The sequence below is a fragment of the Belonocnema kinseyi genome, chromosome 6 (genome assembly GCF_010883055.1).
Source record: "Belonocnema kinseyi isolate 2016_QV_RU_SX_M_011 chromosome 6, B_treatae_v1, whole genome shotgun sequence".
Classification (NCBI taxonomy): domain Eukaryota; kingdom Metazoa; phylum Arthropoda; class Insecta; order Hymenoptera; family Cynipidae; genus Belonocnema; species Belonocnema kinseyi.
In genome coordinates, this window is record NC_046662.1 from 34,834,776 (window position 1) to 34,859,246 (window position 24,471).

General features: G+C 24.7%; 1 protein-coding gene across 2 annotated transcripts in view; it reads right to left on the reverse strand.

The window, feature by feature from the left end:
* Positions 1 to 4,713: 4,713 nt before the first annotated feature.
* Positions 4,714 to 24,471, reverse strand: part of LOC117174395 (mitogen-activated protein kinase p38b-like) — a 45,737-nt gene continuing 25,979 nt past the window's right edge. Inside the window, exons 7-10 of one of the 2 annotated variants that reach the window (XM_033363484.1) lie at positions 23,343 to 23,422; positions 16,295 to 16,373; positions 10,951 to 11,124; positions 4,714 to 5,655 (exon numbers count right to left, since the gene is read on the reverse strand). In XM_033363484.1, coding sequence (XP_033219375.1) covers positions 5,576 to 5,655; positions 10,951 to 11,124; positions 16,295 to 16,373; positions 23,343 to 23,422 — 413 coding nt within the window. In that variant the 3' untranslated portion in view covers positions 4,714 to 5,575. The remainder of the gene's footprint in view (positions 5,656 to 10,950; positions 11,125 to 16,294; positions 16,374 to 23,342; positions 23,423 to 24,471) is intronic. The other variant, XM_033363483.1, reaches the window with a different exon arrangement.

The window sequence follows — 24,471 nt, forward strand, 5'->3', positions numbered from 1 at the left end:
GGGAGCTCTTCTTAATATTTTGACACCAAAATCATGTCGATACACCTTACCGACTGCGAGTAAAGCCACCCACGCTTTAACTTGACAGACTGTATATTTTGTTTTAAATTAGGCCGTGAGCTATTCGCACAAAAATTTCGGGACGAATAGCAGGATTTTCTAAACTTATAAATATCTTAGCTTCTTTTAATTTTTTTCTGAAAATAGTAAGCCTTAAATTTTTATTTATACATCAAAATTCAACAATTTGGCTTGCAAATAAAATTTTTTTATATAAAAGAATTAAAATTGTAACGTTCAAAGTTTACTTTCGAAAATTTGATTTATAAATTACTGATTTAAAATTAACACTCAGATATTTTTTAATATTAAGTAAGTGTTCTTTTTCTTACTTGAAAATTTTCAAATTTAATGTTTTAAAGATGGAATATTTTAGACTGAAATACTATTTGCAATTTCATAAAAGCCTTCAATTATGAATATATTACTTTAAAGTTTTTAAAAAATTGAAAATAGTTTGACAAGTTTTCATCGGGCGCTTAAATTTATTGAACTAGGACATTTCAATTGAAAAATTTTCTATCCAAAATCTTTAATTTTTTCAATTTTTCAAAAATTGTAAACTGTATTATAAAATTCCTTAAATTATAATATACGCTTGAAAATTAAAATCTAAAGCGGAAAATTTTCGAATTACGCATTCCAAACTGAATGATATCATAACTGAAAAAGATTATAATTCAACTAATTACAGTGAAACTCTTCTATAGCGCCGATGCTGAGGCTGGCGGTGGGTGGGAACTAACTCATTATAGCCTGTTCCGCTTTTCTTTGTTCACGCCTGAGTGCTCGCCTGAGTGACAATCTGAACCCCGCGCACCTACTATTACACCTACCTGCGGCGCGACGTCAATTCTTAGAAGGACTATTGTAGGATTTCACTGTATTGAAAAAACGGTTAAAATCAAGGTTCAAATTTTTGTTATTAAAAGTTTGTAAAATTCCCGCACAAAAAATAAATCAGTCATTTCCCGGTCTCATAAAATTCCCGGCATGTGTTAGTCCGTCCGTTGTACTTTTTCCCAATGAGGGATAGTGGGCGGGAAATTAAAAGAGTGGAAGTAGGGGAAATAAGGTGTGGAAGAGTAAAGAAAGTGAAAATAAGGAATTTACGGACAAGGTGATTGGAAATAGGAGAAGTGAGGGGAGAGGGAGTAAGAGAAGCGATAGAAAATTATGGGGGGAAAAGAGATGGAAATGAGGTTAGAGGGAGTGATAGGCAATGTTGGTGAAAGAAGTGAGAAAAAATAATGAGAGGAGAAATTAGAAGTAGGGGAAATGAGGACAGGGAGGATTAAGAAAGTAGTGAAAGTGAGGATAGGAGAAGTAGAGAAAGTGTGGAAGTATAGTAGGGAGTGGGCGAAAGGATGTAGGGGAAGTGATATCAAATAAGGGGAGGGAATGTGTAGGAAAATAAGGATAGGAGGTGATGGGAAATGAGTGTAGGGGAAGTAGCGGGAAAATTATAGTAGAAAAATAAGGGTTGGAAGGAGGGAAAGTAAAAGATCATGAAGTAGGAGGATTGAGGTGGGAAATAGGGGTAATGAGAGGAAAGGAAGTAAGGGAAGTGAGGAGAAATGAGGCGACGAGAAGTAGAGAAAGCGTGTGGTATGTCGGGGTAAGCGAGGGAGAGGTACTAGGTTACTTGATGGGAAAAAAGGGGAAGAGAAGTGATGGTCAATAAAGAGAGGGGGAGTAGGGGAAGTAAGGGAAAATTATGGGAAAGGAAGTACAGGGAGTGAAGAGAAATTATGAAAGGAAAAGAGAGCGGTCATGGGGGAGGGGAAGTGAGGGGAAATAAAGAAAAGAGAAGTGATAGACAATGAAGACAGGGGAGTAGGGAAGGTGAGGAAAAATTATGGGAGGGAAAATGAGGGGAATAGTGGGCTTTGGGAGTAGGGAAAATTATGTGAGGGAAATAAAGAACTCTTGAAGGAAAAAATAAGGTAAGTTTAAAAAATACATATTTTAGTTTTTCATTAGTTTATTCGGGTGTATATGTAAAAAAAGTAACTGAATTCAATAAAATCTACACGTTGTACATTAATTTGTATACTCTAGATTTAGTACAATAACCATAATAAGTTAACTTTTCAATTATGAACTATAAAGGTACAAGCGATATCTTAACAATATTTCATATTTCAAATGACATTACTCAATTTCCCATCACTAATTTGGTGGACTGATGATCCCGCTGAACAATCGCAAGTTTTTTCAACAAAAATCGAATTAATTTTAAAACAACAAATATTCAGTATAAATACTAGAGCTATTTGTCACATCCCCAGCTAATACGCAACTTTCAAATATATTTGAATTAAAATTGACACATAAATATAAAAGAGAAACATGAATATTTGTGTGCGTTACAATGATTCACACTTGATAAAAACTTGTAAATAAATTATACTAATGTACTTGAGTACGTACATTTCGATTCCTTTTGATATCAAAGCTGAATGAAAATCAAGCAGCTGTTACACAGACATAAGTGTACACAGTACACATATTAAATATTTAAAGGAACTGAGTGGATTAAAAATTTTATACAAACCACTGATAACCACCTCTTTTTTGGTGACTGATTAAGTTCTCTTAATTTTAATTATGCAAGAGGTAAAAAAGTTGATTGCTCTCGAAATTTTGTATAAAATGGGCCCTGGGTGAAGCAAATTTGTCTATTTTTGAAGTATATATTGCAAAAATATTATTCTGGAATATATAAAACATATAATCATGAAGTTGCTATGAAATTTTCTCAAAATATATATTTATTTAATTTTTATTCTGATTTTCCTACAGATAAGATGTTTTCAAATGTTTCCAACTTTTTTGTTACATGTTCAAGTTCTAATTCTATAAGAAAATGTTTACGATTTATACTCGTAAGCTGCTATGGTGCGGTTAACAAATAGCTTCAACATAAGTTCAAGAACAATGAAAAATGTTGATTATTTCCGAAATTATAAAAAATGTAATAAAATATTCAAATTTACACTATTTTTGCAATATCTCCTCTAAAAAATGGACACATTGGTTTCAGCCCGGGCTCATTTTGAACAAAATTTCAAAAGAAATCAACCCTTTAAAGAGAAGTTTTTTAGTTCTGAGATCATTCAAATTAAAAGAACTTAATCAGTAATAAAAAAAGGGTGTGCGAAAACTTCTGTTCGCCCCTGTATATAATACACTGGATACAGGATTCAATGGAAAACGCGTGTGCTTACTTGAAAACGCCAGAGCCGCCATTTTTTATTGATTTTTTTGTTCGGGAACATTCAAGATAGTTCGGAAAATGCGGGAGATTCAAATTTAGTATGGAGAGAACTTGAAAATTTTGATAAAAGTCATGTAAATTTTAGTTTATAGTCATCATTTATATAATTTCTAGATAAAACTTTTTGAAATTGGATAATTTTTAATTGAAAAAATGTTGAAACAAAAGCTTTTACAGTTTAAATCCGTTAAACGATGATTTTTAAATCTAGACATTTTTCTTTAGGAAGAAGTTGAAATTCTCTAAATTCTGATTCAAAACGTTTAAATTTGAACAATTTCATTTTGAATCCACGCATCTCGAAATACTAAATAATTTCAGATTAAAATTGAAAAGAGCACAATTTCAAAACGTTAAAAAATTAATACATTTCGATTAGAATTTCCAAAAATTGATCATTGTAAAATTTAGTAAATTCGAAATGATTAATATTTGACGATTCGAAATTGAAAATTAAATTGAATATTTCAAAGTAAAAGCTTCTGACACATTTTTCTAAAATCAAAAAATAACTTCACCTTTATTTTCACTGTTCTCAGTGAAATAATGTATAATTCTGAACCTTTAAAATTTAATTATTCTAAAAACAACGTTCGAAATAAAAATTAATTTTAAAAAGAAAATATTAAGAAATGTATACTTCAGAAAATTAAATTTAATCGTTTAGAAATTAGCAATTTTTAATATGTCAATTACACCTTTTGCAATTCAACAATTTCAATTTTAAATGTAAAATTGAAACTTGTTAAAATTAAAGAAATCATTTGACGGCTCAAAAAAAATTCTTTTTGAAATATCTAACTTTTTGGAACATTTTTCAAATAAAAGAAGAGTCATACCTGATTCTAAAATCAGTTCATTTTATAGGTTTGCATTTAAGAAATTATTGTCTTAATTTTTCACAATCTTGAATTTATTTTGACATCCTATGCTTTCGAAGAATTTAAGAAACCAGAAAGTTTTGGGTGTTTAAAATTGAAACTAAACTATTTAGAATATTTAAATCTAAAATTGTTAACTTTGAAACTTACTAAAATTGAATTGTATGAATTTCCAAAAGTATAATTGACAATTTAAAAATGATTAATTTCCAAACAATTAAATTCACTCAAAGTAATAGAAATTTTTAAGAGTTTCAGTACAAAAAAGTTTTAATTCAACAATTCTTCGCGACTAATTTTCTTTTAGTCTTAAATGAAGCTTGCATTTGTCTTAATTTCAATTTTCTAGAGTAATTAAATTTTGTACTTTTTTTTATAGAATAATTCCATTTTAAGGGTTTACAATTTAAATTTTTTTCATTTTTAACAGAGAAATTAAGGTGAATTTATTTTTTCATTTGAAAAAAGTATGCCTAATTAATTTTTAAGTTCAACCATATTTTTTTCTACAATTAAAGTTTAGATTTCTATAATTTTAGAAGATTTTGGTTTGAAATATTCAATTTAGTTTTCAATTTCAACCCCGTTCTAATGAAATTATCTAAATTCAAAAATTCTAGTTTTTAAAAGCAAAATCATACAATTTTCCGCGCTTTTATTCAGAAATGATAAAAGTTCGATTCCTTTTCATTACATTCTAAATATTGTACCACTTGTTTACAAAATATGTATCCCATCGGCTTTCTTTCTTTTTTCTTTTTTTTTTTGTTGACTTTTCGATGATTTTTATTAATTTAATTACTTTTAATTACATTTTATCAAGTTTCAAATTTTAGTCCATTCATTCATTAAGAATAAACTAAATTTCACATGATTTTTATTAATATTTTAAAAGTCTTTTCCATACTACATTTGAATCTCGCGCATATTCCGAACTTTCCCGGATTGTACCGAACCAAAAAATGCATTAAAAAATAAACAATGCGTCGATGAGATATTTCCCGCCAAGCTTTAAAGGCGTGGCTTAGCGGAACGGGTGCTTGGTGAAACCCTCGGTCTCGAGCATCGGGCGCTTGGTGAGAGTCTTGTAAATTTCTGACTCATTTTGATACAGACTTTATCATTGTGTTTATATTGATTTCGTTATATTTAAAATATTGAAAATATATGTATATCTAATATTTTAAGAAAATATAAGCTCGTATAATATATTCTATTTCTAAGTTACTTGCAAGTTATGTACAGTGATACTTTACATTATTACTGCATACCTTCTTTTCCTTCAATTTGTTAAATGTTAGCTTTATACAATACTTGATAGTCAAAATCTATTGACATTTTTTTTTACGTACTATTATGAGGTCGTTTCACTTGCCACCACTGCTGACCGCAATTGCGGAGGTACAAAATTTACTACTTCATGGTAGACGAGTTCTGTAAAAAAATACATCACTAAAGAATTTATTGATTTAAGAGACTGTACTTAAATATCGTAATGTATTTTGTTGAAAAATCGTTTTTTTTTTTCTAAAAAAAATGCATCTTTTTGTTTGAAAATGCAAGTATTCCCGTTACACATATTCATCATTTTATTTTTTAAAATTATTCTCTTGATCGGAAATTCCACTTTTGCAGTTGAAAATTCATAATTTTAGTTAAAAATTCTCCAGTTTCGTTAATAATCAATTTTTTTAACGGAAAATGTATCTACTCCATTTTTGTTTGTAAATTCATATTTTTGAATTTAAAATCCAACGATTTGTCTCAGAATTTCTGTTCTTTGGTTGAAAATTAAACTATTTCTTTAAAGATTCATGAATTTTTACGAAAAATCGTATTTTTCAGCAGAAAAATTAATCTTTTCGTTTGGAAATTGAAGTATTCCAGTTTCATATTCATCATTTTATTTAGAAAATTATCCTTTTGTTAGAAAATTCGACTATTCCAGTTGAAAATGTATAATTTTAGTTAAAAATTCTCCAGTTTGGGTGATAATACATTTTGCTAGACTGAAAATGTATCTACTCCATTTTTGTTTGTAAATTCATGTTTGTAAATTAAAAATACAATTATTTGTCTTAAAATTGGTCTATTTTGGTTAAATTTTCAACTACTTCCTTGAAAATTCATGTATTTGGTTGAAAAAACGTTTTTTTGTTTGAAAATTAAAGTATTCCAGTTGCATATTCATCATTTTATTTTTTAAATTGTCCTTTTGTTAGAAAATTCGACTTTTCCAGTTAAAAATTCATCAGTTTGGTTAAAAATTAATTTGTTTAAACTGAAAATCTATCTACTCCATTTTTCTTTGCAAATTGATATTTTTTCAATTAAAAATCCAATTATTTGTCTTAAAATTTGGGTTTTTTGGTTGAAAATTAAACTATTTCGTTAAAAATTCATAAATATTATTGAAAAATTCTATTTTTTTTTTCAAAAAAATTAAACTTTTCGTTTGAAAATTCGTTTTCTTAGTTGAAAATTCAAGAATTCCAGTTACACATTCATAATTTTATTTGAAAAATTACCCTTTGGTAGAAAATTCCAGTTGACAATTCATCATTTTAGTTCAAAAATCATTAGCTTGATTAACAATGATTTTTTTTTAAACTAAGAATGTATCTACTCAATTATTCTTTGAAAATTGATTTTTTTTAATTCAAAATCCAACTGTTTGTCTTAAGATTGGTGTGTTTTGGCTGAAAATTAATCTATTTCTTTAAAAATTCATGAATTTTGTCGAAAAATCGTATTTTTCAGCAGACAAATTAATCTTTTCGTTTGAAAATTAAAGTATTCCAGTTTCATGTTCATCATTTTATTTAGAAAATTATCCTTTTGTTAGAAAATTCAACTATTCCAATTGAAAATTCATCAGTTTAGTTAAAAAATAATTAATTTAAACTGAAAATCTATCAACTGCATTTTTGTTTGTAAATTTATATTTTTCAATTTAAAATCCAACAATTTGTCTGAGAATTTACCTTTTTTGTCGAAACTTTAACTAATTCGTTAAAAATTCATTTATTTGGTTGCAAACTCGTCTTTTTGGTAAAAAAAACTAATATTTTTGTTTGAAAATTAAAGTATTTCAGTTTCATATTCATCATTTTATTTAGAAAATTATCCTTTTGTTAGAAAATTCGACTATTCCAGTTGAAAATGTATAATTTTAATTAAAAATTCTCCAGTTTGGTTGATAATACATTTTGTTAAACTGAAAATAAACAAAATCCATTTCTGTTTATTGAAAATTCATGTATTTGATTGAAAAATCGTTGTTTTTTTTTGTATAAATTAATATTTTAGTTAGAAAATTCATTTTTTTTGTTTGAAAATTAAAGTATTCCAGTTGCATATTCATGATTTTATTTTTTAAATAGTCATTTTGTTAAAAAATTCGACTTTTCCAGTTAAAAATTCATCAGTTTGGTTAAAAATTAATTTGTTTAAACTGAAAATCTATCTGCTCCATTTTTCTTTGCAAATTGATATTTTTCAATTAAAAATCCATTTATTTGTCTTAAAATTTGTGTTCTTTGGTTGAAAATTAAGCTATTTCGTTAAAAATTCATCAATTTTGTCGAAAAATCGTATTTTTCAGCAAAAAAATGAATCTTTTTGTTTGAAAATTCAAGTATTCCAGTGACATATTCATAATTTTATATTTTAAATTATCCTTATGGTAGAAAATTCCACTATTCTAGTTGAAAATTCATCATTTTAGTTTAAAATTGAACAGTTTGGTTAAAAATTAATTTTTTTAACTGAAAATCTATCTACTCAATTATTCTTTGCAAATTGATATTTTTTAATAAAAAATCCAACTGTTTGTCTTAAAATTTGTGTGTTTTGGTTGAAAATTAAACTATTTCATTAAAAATTCATGAATTCTGTCGAAAAATCGTATTTTTTAGCAAAAAAGTTAATCTTTTCGTTTAAAAATACGACTTGATGGTTGAAAATGTGAGTATTCCTGTAACATATTTATATTTTTATTTGAAAAATTATCCTTTTGGTAGAAAATTCCATTATTCCAGTTGACAATTAATCATTTGAATTCAAAATTATTCCAGTTGACAATTAATCATTTGAATTCAAAAATCATCAGCTTGGTTAAAAATGAATTTTTTCTGATTGAAAATGTATCTACTCCAGTTTTATTTGAAAATTAACATTTTTTAAATTAAAAATCCAACTATTTAGCTGAAAATTTGTCGACTCAATTTTTCTTTGCAAATTGACCTTTTTTAATTAAAAATTATTTGTCTTAAAATTGGTCTATTTTGGTTAAATTTTCAACTACTTCGTTGAAATTTCATGTATTTGGTTGAAAAATTGTTTTTTTTTTTGTAGAAATCAATTTTTTAGTTTGAAAATTCATTTTTTGTTGTTGAAAAATTCAAGTATTCCAGCTACATATTCATCGTTTATTTTGAAAATTATGCTTGAGGTAGAAAATTCCACTATTCCAGTTGAAAATTCATCATTTCATTTAAAAATTTATCAGTTTGGTTAAAAATTCATTTTTTTTTTAAACTGAAAATGTATCTACACCATTTTTCTTTGTCAATTCATATTTTTTAAATTAAAAATCCAATTACTCAGCTGAAAATTTGAAAATTATATTTCGTTGAAAATTCATGTATTTGTTGAAAAATCGTCTGTTTTAGTACAAAATTAATTTTCTTGTTTACAAATTAATCTTCTTGTTTGAAAATTCGTCTTCTTAGTTAGAAATTCAAGTGTTTCAATTAAATATTCATAATTTTATTTATAAATTTATCTTTTTGGTTTAAAATTGATCTATTGCAGTTGAAGATTCCTAATTTTAATTTAAAATTAATCACTTTAGTTAATTTTTTTGTGAAAAAAATAATTGTTTTAACTAAAAATCGAACTATTTCATTTTTTTTTTTTTTTTTTAACAATAATATTTTTTAGTTCAAATTTCAATAATTTGGATAAAAATTGATCTCTTTTTATTTGAATTTTAACTATTTAAAACTTCAGAGACAAATGCAAGAAATGAATTGTTATTTTTTCAGTATTAATAAATTATCTAATTAATTTATAACGTAATTTTTGAAAATTCGCAAAAACACTCTCCTGAAGATTATCGTTTTATTTATAAATTTTATTACTATGTTCAATATTCAAAACTTTTTTTAAAAAACATCCTTTTTGGTAGCAATTTAATCTTTTCTTTCAGGTTCAATTTTGCTTCTGCTAAGCCAACTGAAATCTTTCTTGGATGACAACTATTTTTTTCAGAAAATTAATCTTTTTTATTTAAAATTTCATCTTTCTCTAATAAAAAAGCAAAGTTTTTGTTTTAAATTCAACTATTCCCTATAAAAATTAACTTTTTGTTTAAAATTTTAATGTTTGTGTTGAAAAGGTTACTGAAATATTTTTGGATGAAAATTCAACTATTTTTTGAAAATTTATCTTTTGGATTTAAAAATTTACCCGCTTTAGTAGAATTTTAATTTTTCTTCGACAAAAATGAAACTTTTTTATTGAAAATTTAACAATATTGTTATAAAGTCAATCTTTTTGGTTAAAAATTCCACTATTTAGTAGAAAATTACCTTTTTGTTTACAATTCCTATTTTGATGTTGGAAAGTTAACCAGAATTTTTTTTATAAAAATGCAACCATTTGGTGTTTTACTGGAAATTTCATCTGTTTTCTCTACTTTTTTCGTACAAATTTAGTTTTTGTTTAAAAATGCATATTTTCATCGTGAAAAGTCAACTTTAATATTTTTTAATAGAAACTTCAACTATTTTTTAAATAATTTATCTTTTTGAATTAAAAAATCATCTGTCTTTGTTAAGAACTTTTTTTTAAAGATTTATATCTTTAGTTGAAAATTCATCTCTTTGATTGAAAGTTAAACTATGTTGTTAAAAAATTAATCTATTTTATATGAAAATTCAATTACTTGGTTAAAAGTTGAACATTTATTTTTTTAATTGAACGCATGCCTTTGTTTGAAAATTTAACTGTTTAGCGAAAAAATTCTTTTTTTTGTGTTTGAAAATAATTTTTCAACTGAAAATATAACTTTAATTTTATTAAGATTGATCTTTTTTAGCTGGAAATTATCCTTTTTTTTGGTAAAAAAAAAAATTTTCTTGGTTTGAAATGTCATTTTTGTATCGTGGAAACTTAATTTTTTGCTAAAAAGTCATACTTTTGTTATGAAAATGTAATTTTTACAGAAAAAATTCTTTTGGCTTAGAGGTTAAACAATTTAGATAAACTTTTATTTATTTCTTGAGTGAAAAATCTTAAAATGTTGAAAATCCGTGTGATTGGTTTTAAATTTATTCTACTTTTCGTATTAATTCCATATTTTTGATCGAAATATAAAAACTATGGCAATTTTTTTGTTTGAAATTTATCTTTTTAGGTTGAAAATTCAACTATTATGTAGAAAACTAAATTATTTTGTTAAAAATTCAAATATTTTGTTAAAAAGTCATTTTTTGTTTAAAATAAATAAATAAAATTTTTAATTTTGAATTTGTAACTGAAATACTTTTTTATTCCTTTTATAGAAGATTTTATTTTTTTAAATATGACATTGCGGAAATTTTGAACAAAAATGTTGGATTTGCAACGAAAAATGATGGCTTTTTAAGAAAATTGTTGAATTTTCAACCAAAAAAATATAATTTATAACTAAAAAGATAATTTAATACTTTTAAAAATAATAACCTTTCCACTTTTCCACCGGCAAATCCATATCTTCGAAACTCTGATCGTATGGCGATGAAGTTGGTTCGTCTGTTGGATCCGCGTATTGTGCAAGATACGGATGAGCGAGAGCTTGTTCTGCTGTAATTCTTCTCTCAGCGTCCAACTCCAACATCAATTCTAACAACTCAATTGCTGTAAGAAAATAAACTTATTATTTTTTAAAAATACGTTCGAGGTTAGAAAATCTTTAATTTAAATCAAATTGACTCAAATATCGGAAATAAATTACATCCAGGGCATCCAAAGATCATCCAGGTCATTCGTTTCCAACACGAAAATTAAAAAATGATCTGATTATTTAATTCTAACATTTTCCTAATTAAAACATTTTAAGCTGAATCAGTTTTGTTTCAGGGCCTTCAAAATGGAAAAGTATTTAAATATTCCAAATGACCAGTCATTTCTCGGTTTTTCCCGGTCAATTCTTTCAATTTTCCCGGTCAATTAAAAGTAAAATATTAATATTTGACGGAAAACTGAAACATTTATTTTAATTTATCCCGCTCATTCTAAACATCCATCAACATAACAGATCGAAATTTTTTTTTAAATATCTGAATTATTAAACAAATACTTGAAGTTTTCACTAAAAAATATCAATTTTCAAAAAAAAATAAAATTTAAACTTAAAGTTAGAAAAATTAGAATAGTTGAATTTTAATTCAACCAGATCATTTTTTAACTAAAATCATGAATATTTAACTGAAATACTTGAATTCTCAACCACAAAGTTGAATTTTCAAACAACAAGATAGATTTTCTACAAAAACATCACTTTTTTCATAAAACATCAATTTTTTAACAAAATAGTTGAATTGTCAATTGAAGGAGACAAATTTTCAATGCAACAGTTGAATTTGGAACTAAAAAAAAGGAACACTCAACCGAAATTGGAGTAGTTACATTTTTAGTTAATGCAATTAATTTTTAACCTGACACAATAATTTTTAATCAAAATAATCAATCTGCAACTAGAACAGTTGAATTTTAAACCAAAAACATGAGTTTAAAAAAAACAATGGATCTTCAGCTGAAATAATTGAATTTTCAAACTCATAAAAAATTAATTTTTAGAGAAAAAAAAGATAAATTGGAAACCAAGACCTAAATAATTAAATTTTAATTTTAAAAAATTAATGTTCAACCCAAGATATGAATTTTTAATGAAAACTATGAAATATTCAACTAATATTACTAATATTTAAATGAGATAATTAACTTTAGACCAATAAGATGAATTTTCTACCAAGAAGGTTATCTTCTACAAAAAAACGCGAATTTTTCAACTTCATCCGAAAAGGAAAAAAAATTCGCAACAAAACAGTTAACCTTTCGGAAAAAATACCCTTTAATTCAAGGGGAAAAAAATTCTCAATCACATAGCTAATTTTTTAATTGATGAAATGAATTTTTAATTAAAATTATGAATCTTCAAAAAAATAATAACTTTTAACAAAAGTTCAACTTTTAACAAACTAATTTTATTTCCAACCTAAGAGATGAATTTTCAACTTAAATGATAAATATTTAACTGGCATACTTGAATTTTTAACTGACAGGAATAATTTTTCGACAGGAAGATTAACTTTTCAAAGAAAAATATGATTTTCAATATTCAAATGGAATAAGTTAAATTTTCAGTTAAAAAATTACATCAAACAAATTTTTTTTAGATTACATGTTAAAAGAAAGCAATTAAATTTCTACTAAAATTATTAATCTTTGACTAGAATAATCGAATTTCAAACCAAAAAGATCAATTTAAACTAAAATGATGAATATTTTAATTTAATAGTTTAATTTTTGACCAAAAAGATTAATTGTCAACCAAGAACATTGATTTCTCCGAAAAAATACGAAATTTCAATTAAAAAACAATTTTGAATAATTAAAAAGTTAAAATAATTTTTAACAAAACAATTTAACTTTTAACAAAATAATTTTATTTCCAACCTAAAAGATGAATTTCCAACTATTATTATAAAAATTTAAATGGAATAATTAAATTTTCAACAAACCAGGAGACTTTTCAGAGAAGAAGATTAACTATAAAAGAAAAAGATCATTTTCTATACAAAAAAAATCGATTTTTTAAGAAAATACATGTATTAGCAATAAAAGAGTTGAATCTCCCATTAAAAAAGACCAATTTTAAGTCAAATTGTTGAATTCGTAACTATGAAAAATAACATTTCATTTAAAAACGGAACAGTTAAATTTTTAGTTGAATAAATTAATTTTCAAACAAACTTATGAATTTTCAGCCATAAGAATTAATTTTCTATATAAAAAAAAAATTTTCCACGCAGAACATAAATTTTTAAACAAATAGTTGATTTTTTTGTACAAAATGTCAATTTTCAGCAAAAGAGTTGAAATTTCATTTTAAAAAAAAAACAATACATTCTTAATTTAAGATCGAACTCATGATCGAAATCATGAAAAAGATTTACAATTAAAAAACGGATTTCCAAACTACCTTACTTTTCGGCTAATTAGAGACAAAAATAACAAATAAAAAAAGGAGAAAATAAATTTTCCATCCAAAATACAATAATTCAATTTTCTATTGAAAATCGAATTCTTCACAATAAAATGTTTTTTCAGCAAAATAGTTAAATTTTCTACGGAAATACTTCAATTTTTAGATAAAAAATTAATTTTCAACAAAGTAGTTACATGGTCAACAAATTTACAACAATTATTTAAATAATGAAAACTTGAATTTTACTGTCATCAGAAGCAAATTCCCGATCAATAAAATTCCCGGTCATTTCCCGGCCTAGTCGCCACGCTGCTTTTTAATCGAAGAAGAAATTTCCGATTTAAAAAAGTTTTTCACGATCATTGGAACTAAAAAATTAAAACTGTTAAAACTGAATATTTCTTTTTTGAAAGCAATTAAAACGATACTACAAATTGAAGAATTCAAAGTAGAAATCTTTTGAATTTTAAACTTTTAAAATTGAAGCTCAAAAAATGTTTGATTCAGAAATTTGTAATTTATAGGCTCAATAATTTACAAGTGTAAATTGAAAATCTTAACACTTTTCAATTGAACAGTTTGAAATTATATACCAATAAATTATGAAATTAAATTTTTTGAACTTTTATAAATTGAACAGTTCGAATATTTCTGGTTTAAAATATAAATCCACGCCATCTTTTTCAATGCTCTAAATTAAAACTGATCCTTCCTTTCAACTCACATTATTAAAAATGTTAAAAATAAAAGTTTCCCCTCTTTCAATTTATTACACAATTAAAAATAAATAGTTCCCCCTTGCGTATGAACGTTAAAAATACCAAATTTCTTTTCCGTTCACTCAATAAAAATACTTAAAATAAAAAATTGACTTCTTACAATTCAGAAAAATCATTAGTAACCAAAATGTCTTCCCTTCGATCTCAAAACATTTTAAAAAAACATCTCTGTCGGTTCAGAAGAAATTGAAAATCCAAAAATTTTCTCCTTTCCAAGTCAATACAAATGTTAAAAATAACTAATTTCCCTCTTTCAACCAAGAAAAAAAAAATTCTTCCCATAAACTCAATAATTATGTTAAAAAAGAAAAATTGACTTCTTTCAATTCAGAAACACAATTAATAATCAAAATTTCTTCTCTTCTAACTCAAAAGAATTCTCAAAACAAAAAAGTGCCTCTTTAGATTTAAAAAAATTGAAAATAATATCCTAGCTTCCAACTAGATAACAATATTTTTTTTTAAATGTCACTCCCCCAATTCAGAAAAAAATGGAAAATTAAAATTTCCCGTATTTCAATTCAAGAAACATAATAAACACAAAAAAGGCCTGTTTCCAGTTACGAAAGAATTGGAAACCAAAATGTTTACAACTCTTTTGGTACAGAAAAACTTAAAAAACAACATTTCCGCTGTTCCAACTCAATGAAAAAGTTAAAAAGAAAAAATTGACATCTTCTAATCCAGAAAAAAATAATAAACTCCCTACTTACGAAAAATGTTCAAAACTCTTTCAGTTCAGAAAAAAATTAAAACTAAAATTCCCTCCCTTCTAACTCGACAAAAATATTTTAAAAATAAAAACAGATTTCTCTTCCAATTAAAAAATAAATCTCCTTTTCAACTCGATACAAATATTAAGAATAAAAACAAGTTTCTCTTAATTTTTCAGAAAGATTAAAAGTTGGAATTTCTTTTCTTTCAATTCGATAAAAATATGAACAAACAAAAAATGTCCCTTTCCCAATTCGAAAAACATTTAAAATTGAAATTTCCTTCATTCCAATTGAATAAAAGTCTTTAAAACAAAAAAGTGCACCTATTCCAAATCAGAAAAAAATATAAACCAAACTTTCTCCCTTCTATCTTAATAAAAATATTAAAAATAACAAATTTCCCTCTTTTATTTGAGAAAAAAAAAATAGAAAATAAAATATTCTTCCAATAAACTCAATAAAAACGTTAAAAATAAAAAACTGCCACATACAATGCAGAAAAAATAAACAAAATTGCATCACTTTAAACCCAATAAAAATAATAAAATCAAAAAAGCCTCTTCGAATTACGAAAAAATGAAGAAAAAAAATTTCGTCCTTACCAATTCTATCAGAGTAAAAAATTGCCGTCTTCCAATTCAGATAAAATATTTATAATAAGAAGTTCACCCAACAACACAATAAAATTGTTAAAAACAGAAAATGGTCTCTTCCAATTTCGAAAAAAGATCAAAAATTTCGTTCTTTCCAAAACAATCAAAAGGTTTAAAAAAAAGTCCCTCTTCCAAACCAGAAAAAATTGAAAACTCCACTTTAAAATTGTTTTTACTGAAAACGTACCTAAGCTTAAAAAAATAAATAGTTTTAAATTACACTAGTAAATTGAATCATTTCAAAATTAAAAACTTAACATTTTAACTCAACATTTTTTTAAACTTGAAATCGAACTTATTTTAGATTTCATTACATCGTGTTATATAAAATTTGTGATAATTCAAGTGACTGAATAGATTTTTCTTCTGAAAATTGGTAAAAATTCCGGTCAAAAATAAATTCATTGTCCAGTTTTTCCCAAGTTTAAAAAATATCCGGTATTTCTCGGTCGGGTGGTCACCCTGAATATTTACAATATTGTCAAATTTGACAATGTCTTCTAAAATCTGACAAATTTTATAATTTATTCATAGGGCCGTCCAAAATTAATACTCCTGGAAATAAATAAGCTTCCAAAACCCCACAATTTTTCAAACAACGTTCTAAATTAAAAAATTAAGACTGTAAAATTAAAATGTTCGTGTTCTTGGACAAATCTTTTTACTCACCTAAAGGATTCGCCCCACGGAAAACATCTTTGAAATTCTTTTTCTTCAACGGTGGTAAGCTTTGGATGTAGTTTCTTGCCTGAAAATAAAAAGTAAGCAGATTTGTTTACAAGAAGTCAAATATTTGTGATGGTAACAAATTCCAATTTTTTGGTAACAATAAAGCACAAAAGAAATGACTCTCTTGTTACTTTTATATTTGTCTGAAACCATGTTTAACATTTAAGTTTAAACATTAAAAGTTTATACATTTTTAACGAAGCTTTGAAAATGAATAACAAATTTCAAAAATAGAAGTGTTAAGCCTTATATGATTTTAAGAATTTAAATTATATTATCAGTCATATCTTATAAATGAAAAAACATGCCTCTTTATGAAAAGTTTAAAACTTACAAAAAATAATTATTTTAACAGCAGTTTTTGTAATTGAATTTTTGCTTACTGTCACCTATTACCAATTTTTTTAAATTGTTGAATTTTCATAAATCATGCCTTGTTTTCCAGGTGGAAACAATCCCTAAAATTTAAAAATAAAAATAAGTCACGAATTATTAAAATTCAACCATTTTTTTTAAATTGGTATGAATCGATAGTAAGCAAAAATATAATTGAAAAATTTGCTAAATAAATAAAACTCTTTATTAAAAACAATGCCTTTATTTGAAATGACAGCCTCATTAATATTATTTTGGTTTTTAAAATTAATAAAAAATTTTTGTTTAGACATCCGATTTTTGGTGAGACAATTAAGACCCTCAAATTTAAATAGTTTAAAATTGCATTGTTGAAAATATATCACATTTGACATAATTACAAAATTAGATAGTATCAATTTTCAAAAGATAAATCTTTTAATCAAATATTAAGGATTAAGCAATTTCAAAATTAAAACACTTGAAATGTAATTACACTAAATTTAGAACGATTCTGAATTAACTCTTTCAAAATTTTAAGCTCATAAAAATTAACCATTTTTTTATTCGAAGACTGAAGTTACTAACTTCAACCATCTAAAATTAAACCAATATTCTATTTTGCAACCGAAAATTATTGATTTAATACACAATTTCTTAAATAACATTTTTTATTTCAAAAGAGGACCGCAAGATCAATATTAAATTAATTTCCGACGGAAAAAATATTGTACAATTATTTTCAAGTTTCTTGATTTTAATTGTTTTTTAAATATATAATATAAAAAATATGGTAAAAGTTGACAAAAATTTTATTTGCATTTCTTGTAATATCTTTTCCATACTCGTAAGCAAAATGTCTGCACGTGCATTTATTTTTATGAAAATTTAACAAACATTTCTCTTTCTTGCTATAAAACAAGAGTTAAAGTTCAGAAACTACATTAATTTCACAAGTAAAACGTCGAACACTGGACAACAATTTTATGATTGGGTAATTAGGGTGGAAATTTAAAAAAGCGAACTCTGAAGCTAAAAAAATTTCCGTTTGAAGTAATAAAAACTGAGCAAGCACTCAAAATAGAACTCTTGAATTTTAAACTTTTAAAATTGAAGTTTAAAAGTTTTTTTAATTCAATGATTTTGTATTAAAATGATCAATAATTTACACATATACAATAGAAGCTATTAACATTTTTCAACTGACCAATTTTTAATTAAATGCAGTTAAACTGCCAAATAAAATTTTTTCAACTTTTATAAATTTTAGATTTGATAAGATTCAGATTCAGTTCCAAAAATATAAATCCACTTTATCATTTGCAATACTCTAAATTGAAAAATCAATCAATTAATTTAAATAATTTCGAAATATTATTACAAAATCTTGAAAAGTCTACATGTTTTACGTTTTTTTTTTCAAATTTAAAATTATATTTGAAATGTTTTTCAAACTTCTAAACATTCCTTAAAATTATTCGAATTTTTCTTCAAATATGTTTTTAAAATTCTGCAAAATTAAAAAATTTTCCTTAAAATCTTCCACATTCATTTTTCACTATTATGCCAATCTTGCTAAATCTTTTTGAATATTTACTTAAAATTAACCTTTTAAAATAAAAAATCATTTTCAATTTTCTTGTGAAATGCTTTTTATTCTTCTGACGCCTTTTTAACATTCTTAAAAAACTTCTAAATTATTTTTCGAAGTCTGTCAAAATTTCTATTTTGTCCATACGCGCGGACACTTTGTTAAAATTATTTCAAATAATTTCAAATTTTTACTTGATTTTTATTTTTTTTAACTTCTAAATACCTCTTCAACTTACTCGAATTTTGTCTGAGAATAATAGGTGTTCAATTGTCATTTATACATCAAAATTCAAAAATTTGACTTACAAATTAAATTTTTTAAATAGAAAAATTAAAATTGTAACGTACAAAGTTTAGTTTTGAATATTTAATTACAATTACTGATTTTAAAGGAACAGTCAGATGTTTCTAAATATTAAGACAATTTTATTTCCCTAATTAAAAAATTTCAACTTGAATGGTTTAAAAATGGAATATTTTATACTGAAATTCTTACTCGTAGAATTTAATAAAAAGCTTTTAATTACAAATATATTATTTTTAAATTAGCATAAAATTTAAAATAGTTTACAAACTTTCAATTGGACGTTTAAATTTGTTTAACTAATAAGACTTTTCATTTGAAACAGTTTAATTTTTTTAACGTTAGAATCTGTAAATTTTACAATTGTGAACTGATTCTGAATCGTCTTATAAAATAAATTATTATTTACTTTTTAAATCTTACAGTTCAGTTCAATTAAAAAAATTATTATTAATTAATATTCACAACAGCTGATCAACTAAAAATGGTTTTTTATCCAAGATCTTCGATTTCAAAAGCTTATAATTTGTAATTGTTTAAGTCCTGAAAACTAGATTTTTATAATTATTTAAATTAAAATGTACCTCGAAATGTACGCTTAAAAATTAAAATCTAGAATGGAAATGTTTTAAAGTGGTAGAGTTTCGATAAAAGCATCTTAAACTAAATTATAGAGATTTTTTTTCTAAAAGTTTCTAACAATGATTTAAACAAATGTGAATTGTTTAAATTGTACTTTTTTAAATGTGTTAAAACATTCCAATAATCGAATACAAATTATTTGTTGCAAAAAAGTTTTTTCGGGGCAATTTTGGACCTCCAATCGGTGGGGGGGGGGGGGTAAACTCAAAGTTGTTTAACGTAAATTATTCATTGGAAATTCCCCAACTAATTTTTAAAATCTTCAAACAATCTAAGTTTAAACCCAGAAACGTGAATCTCATTTTTTCAAAAACCAAGAATTTTCCATCTTATATTCTATGAGATTTTCTGAGTCTTTGTGGCATATGAAATTTTTTTCCCAAAAACATTACAAAATGGGGGATTGGTATGCCCCTTGTTGCAAAAGAACTCAACACATATGATTTTGGACCATCCTAATTGGATATAAATCGGTAATTCAGTTATCTTGGGAGAGGACGAACACACCTTTAACATGCAAATTCAAAGGTAACAAAGTAAAATTCTTCATAGGTCAGAAATATTAAATTTTTAAGCTTGAAATAGTAATTGTATTTGCTTCTGTACATTTAAATTGGCATCACGCATTTCCAGAAAAAAAATTCCAATGAATAATTTAATCAAAATATTTTTCTTCTCTATGGAAATTCCAATTCTTAAAGATATTGGATCTTGCAAGAGGACAGAGCTAAAAACAATTGAAAAAGGTCAAAAAATATTTGCGATATTCCTTCTTCCGAAAAATAGGGTAGTAAATTCTTTTAAATAAAATTAACGTATAGATGCCACATAGAATGCAATAAAATAGCTGAATTTTTATCAAAAAGGAGTAATTTTCTACTAAAAGAGATAAATATTTTATAAAACAGTTTACTTTTAAACCCGAAAATATGAAAGGGACGAACTTGTAATAGAATAGTTAAATTTTCGACAATAAAAGATGAATTCTTAACAAAATAGTCGAATTATCAATAAAATTATTATATTTTTAACAAAATAGTTGAATTTAAAAAAAAAATTAATTATCAACCAACAGTTGAATTTACAGCAACAACATTTTTTTAAAATCGTTTAATTTTCTATCTACAAAGATGAATTTTCACTGAAACGGCCGAATCGTCAAATATAAAACATTAAACTGAAACAAAAAACAAATACCTCTTCGAACAAATACTTAAATCTTTAATTAGAACAGATTAATTTTTAATAAAAAGTTGAATTTTAAATCAAAAAGAAGAAATTTCTACCAAATACGATGAATTATAAACCAAAAAATGGAATACAATAAATTTTTAACAGTTGAAAAAATTAATTTTAAAACAAATTGTTAAATTTTAAACTAATAATATGAACTTTGAACAAAGTAGTTAAACTTTCTACCAAGTGGTTGAATTTTTAACCAAATAATTCAATTTTTAACTAAAAACCACCAAATTTTCGACAAAAAAAATTACTTTTCAACAATTTAATTTAATATAAAAAATAAAAGAAAATTCTCAAGCAAAGGAAGGAATTTTCAACAAAACAATGGAATCTTTAAAGACGAAGTTTCAACAAAATCATTAAATTTCCAACCAAGACTGAATTCCGAGTCAACAGAGAAAAAAAATGTCAAGGAACTTGTTGAATTTTCAAGCCAAAACGCCAATTCTTAACAAAAAAGGTGCTTTTTTAACCAAAAAAAAAGACATTTTTAACAAATGCGATGAATGTTCAAACCACAAAGACGAATTTTCTACAAAACCGTTAAATTTTAAGTAAAAATAAAAATAATTTTAAGCTAAAAACGATCCATTTTCAAACAAAAATGGTGTAGTTAAATTTCCATTTAAGAAAATTAACTTTTAACAAAACAAAACAAAACAAAATCAATGAAGTAGGTAAAGAATAAAATAGTTGAATTTTCAACAAAATATTAAGTTTTCAACCAAATAGTACAATTTTTTATTAAAATATCTGACTTCTGATCGAAAAATATAATAGTAGACACATTTCAATTAAACAACAAAATTAGCTTTCAACCAGAAATAGTTGAATTATTTTATCTGGTTTTGTTAATTCAGTTCGCATTTAAGTGAAAGAAGATAAAAAAGGAAATAATCTTGAAGACTAAACAAATTTTTGTTAAACATGATTTTTCAATAAAAAACTATCTTTTTATAACAAAAAAACGGAAAATTTCAATTTTGAGTTCACCTTCAAGCAAGCAGTTGAATTTTAAATCAAAAATTTGAATTTTCAACGAAAAATGAGCTAGTTGAATTTTCAACTGAAAAATATCAATTTTCAGCCAAAAATAGAATCAATTTTTATTTAAAAATAGTATAGTTAAATTTTCAGTTAGTAATATTGATTTTTAACAAACAAAAAAAAAGAATCTTCAATAATGTAGGTACAATCCAAATAAGTTGAATTTCCCGCATAATAATTAAATTTTCAACCAAATAGTAAAATTTTTCACTAAAATATATGAATTTCGATCGAAAAATTTAATAGTAGACCATTCAATTGAAAATAATTAGCTTTCAACCAAAAATAGATGGATTTTCTTATTCTTATTGAAAAAAAAAACAAGAAAAATGAAAATATTTTGGAAAATTAAAAAAAAATTGTAACAAAATACATCATTTTTCAATAAATTAATTGAATTTTCAGACAAAAACTATCATTTTCCAACCAAAAATGGAATAATTCAATTTTGATTTAAAAAATTGATTTTCAACCAAAATTAAAAAAAAACACACAAAATAGTTCAATCTTTATCTAATAAAATAAATTTCTAACGAAGAAGTTAAACCAAGTAGTTGAGTTTTAAAAAAAATGAACAATCAATTTTCAGTCAAAAGTGGATAATAATTAAATTTTCAGTTAAGAAAATTAATTTTTAACCAAAAAACGAATTTTCTATAAAGTAGGTAAGTCTTTAACCAATAAAATACATTTGCAACAAAGTAGTTCAAATTTAAACCAAGTAGTTGAATTTTTATCCACCGAAAAGTTACATTTTTAACAAAAACAGATTCATTCTGAACTGAAAATATAATAGTAAAAATTTAAATTAAAAAATTAATTTTTAAACAAAAATAGTTGGATTTTCTTATTAAGTTCTGTTAATTCAGCTCGTATTAAGAGAAAAAACATGAAAAAGGGGGAAAAAGGGGGAAAAGGGAAGATTTTTTAAACAGGGGGAAAAAAGGAATTCTTTAAAATATGGATATAGGAGAAGAGTGTAAAGTCTGCAATATATTCAAACCTAGTTAAATTTAGTTCAATTCTGAACATTTTTTCAATTCCTAAACAACTTCTGCATATTCTTTTGCAAGTAAAAATAATCATGATTCAGAGAATCTATTCTGAAATTATAAATACAAATTTTGAAAAATAAACATCTTCCATAGAACCAATTATAGCCTTATTATGCGAATAATTGAAGGGTGGCAGTACAGAACTAGATAACCAGGAAAATGTGAATTTTCAAAAGAGCGAAAAAATACTCTGTAAAATCTAAATCACTATTTAACGATAAAAAAATTACTAACCTAAAATTAGACCAAAAAATTCAATTTTCTTATAAAAATAAAATCATGTTTCCGAGATATTAAGTTTCTTAAATCCGGGAATTAAAGTATGATGTAAAAAAGTTAGCCAATTTCGAAAAAATCGAATGACTTTGAGATTACAATTTCATGGGTTTTGAAAATGGGGTTGGGAGAGACACAATATGAGACATTTTTTTGCTAAAAAAATTAAAAACACATTTTTTTCATTAAATTGAATAAAATAAAAATCATTTCAAGAAATACCAAATGCAAAAATTATTAATACGTTGAACTTATAACTAATATTTTGAATAATTTGTTTTCTAATTATTGTATCAAAAAATGATATTTTGAAAAAAAAATCCTTTTACCACAATGTGCAATTATTTTTTTAAGAATTTTTATTCAAAAATTCCATTTTCAATTAGAAAATTTTAGTTTTCCAGTTCTGTGCTGCGACCTTTCAATTGTGCTTCGTTTTGAGAAGCAAAATTTTTAATAATTTTGAATTGTTTACCTCTTGGCTGGTAACTTTGTTTAAGGTTTCTTCTGTGGGTGTTCCACAGAGCACGAGGACGCGCGTTAGGTGATCAATGTCTGCTTAGCGTTAAGGTAATTTAAAAGCGGAGCAGGTACTTGTTTTAATTATTTTGACTATTAATATCTCTCATGCATTGGACTGTAACTGCGTATGTTACGATCTCTTATTGTTAGCGATAAGAATTATGCATGCAAAAGCACATTGGACACAGCAACCAAATTAATTATGCACAATTATAAGCAAACTAAGACTCAAATTAAAAAAATTAATTAATCTATAGGGTGGTCGTAAAACTTAATTTTCAAAATTCCCTGATTTTTCCCTAATTAATTCTTCATGTTCCATGAAAATTAATAATTAAACACGAAATTCTAATATTTTTACATTTTTAATATATAATTATTTTTAAATAGAATAAAACTATTTTATATTTAAATCCATTTTTTTATTATTCACAGGGCTGCCAGAGCCTAACTTATTTTTCAAAAGCGATCTATTAAAATCGAAAAAGTGACCAAAAAATACTAATTTATAACCCAAAAGATGGCCAAAAGTGACTACTGTCCATAATTAATAAAATGAATATTACATTTTTGTTTCAATTCAAAAAATTCCTTTGACTGACGAAATTCATTAAAATTGAAGGTAAATGAAAAAAAAATTGCATGAATTTATTCAAGTTCAATGTTTCAAATCCATATTGATTTCTGAAAACTACTGAACTTTGTAAAGCTCTTGAAAATTCCTTGGAATTTTTGTAAGTCCCCTAAAATATTTTAAATCCTTTGCAATCCCCATTGAGTTCTTGAAATCAATTGATAATTCCTTGAAATTTTTTAAACACACTAGAATATTTCAAAAAATTATTGTACGAGTAATCTTTTCAAAATCCTTGCAATATTTTAAAGCGCTCATGAAAATTTCTTGGAATTTTTAAAATTACTCTAAAATATTTCAAATCCTTTTCAATTCCATTAGATTTTTAAAATCAATTGATAATTCCTTCATATTTTTTTAAACACCCTAATATATTTCAAATCCTTTACAATCTTTTGAAACTACTTGAAATATTTTTAGGCTCGTAAAAATTTCTTGGAATGTTTAA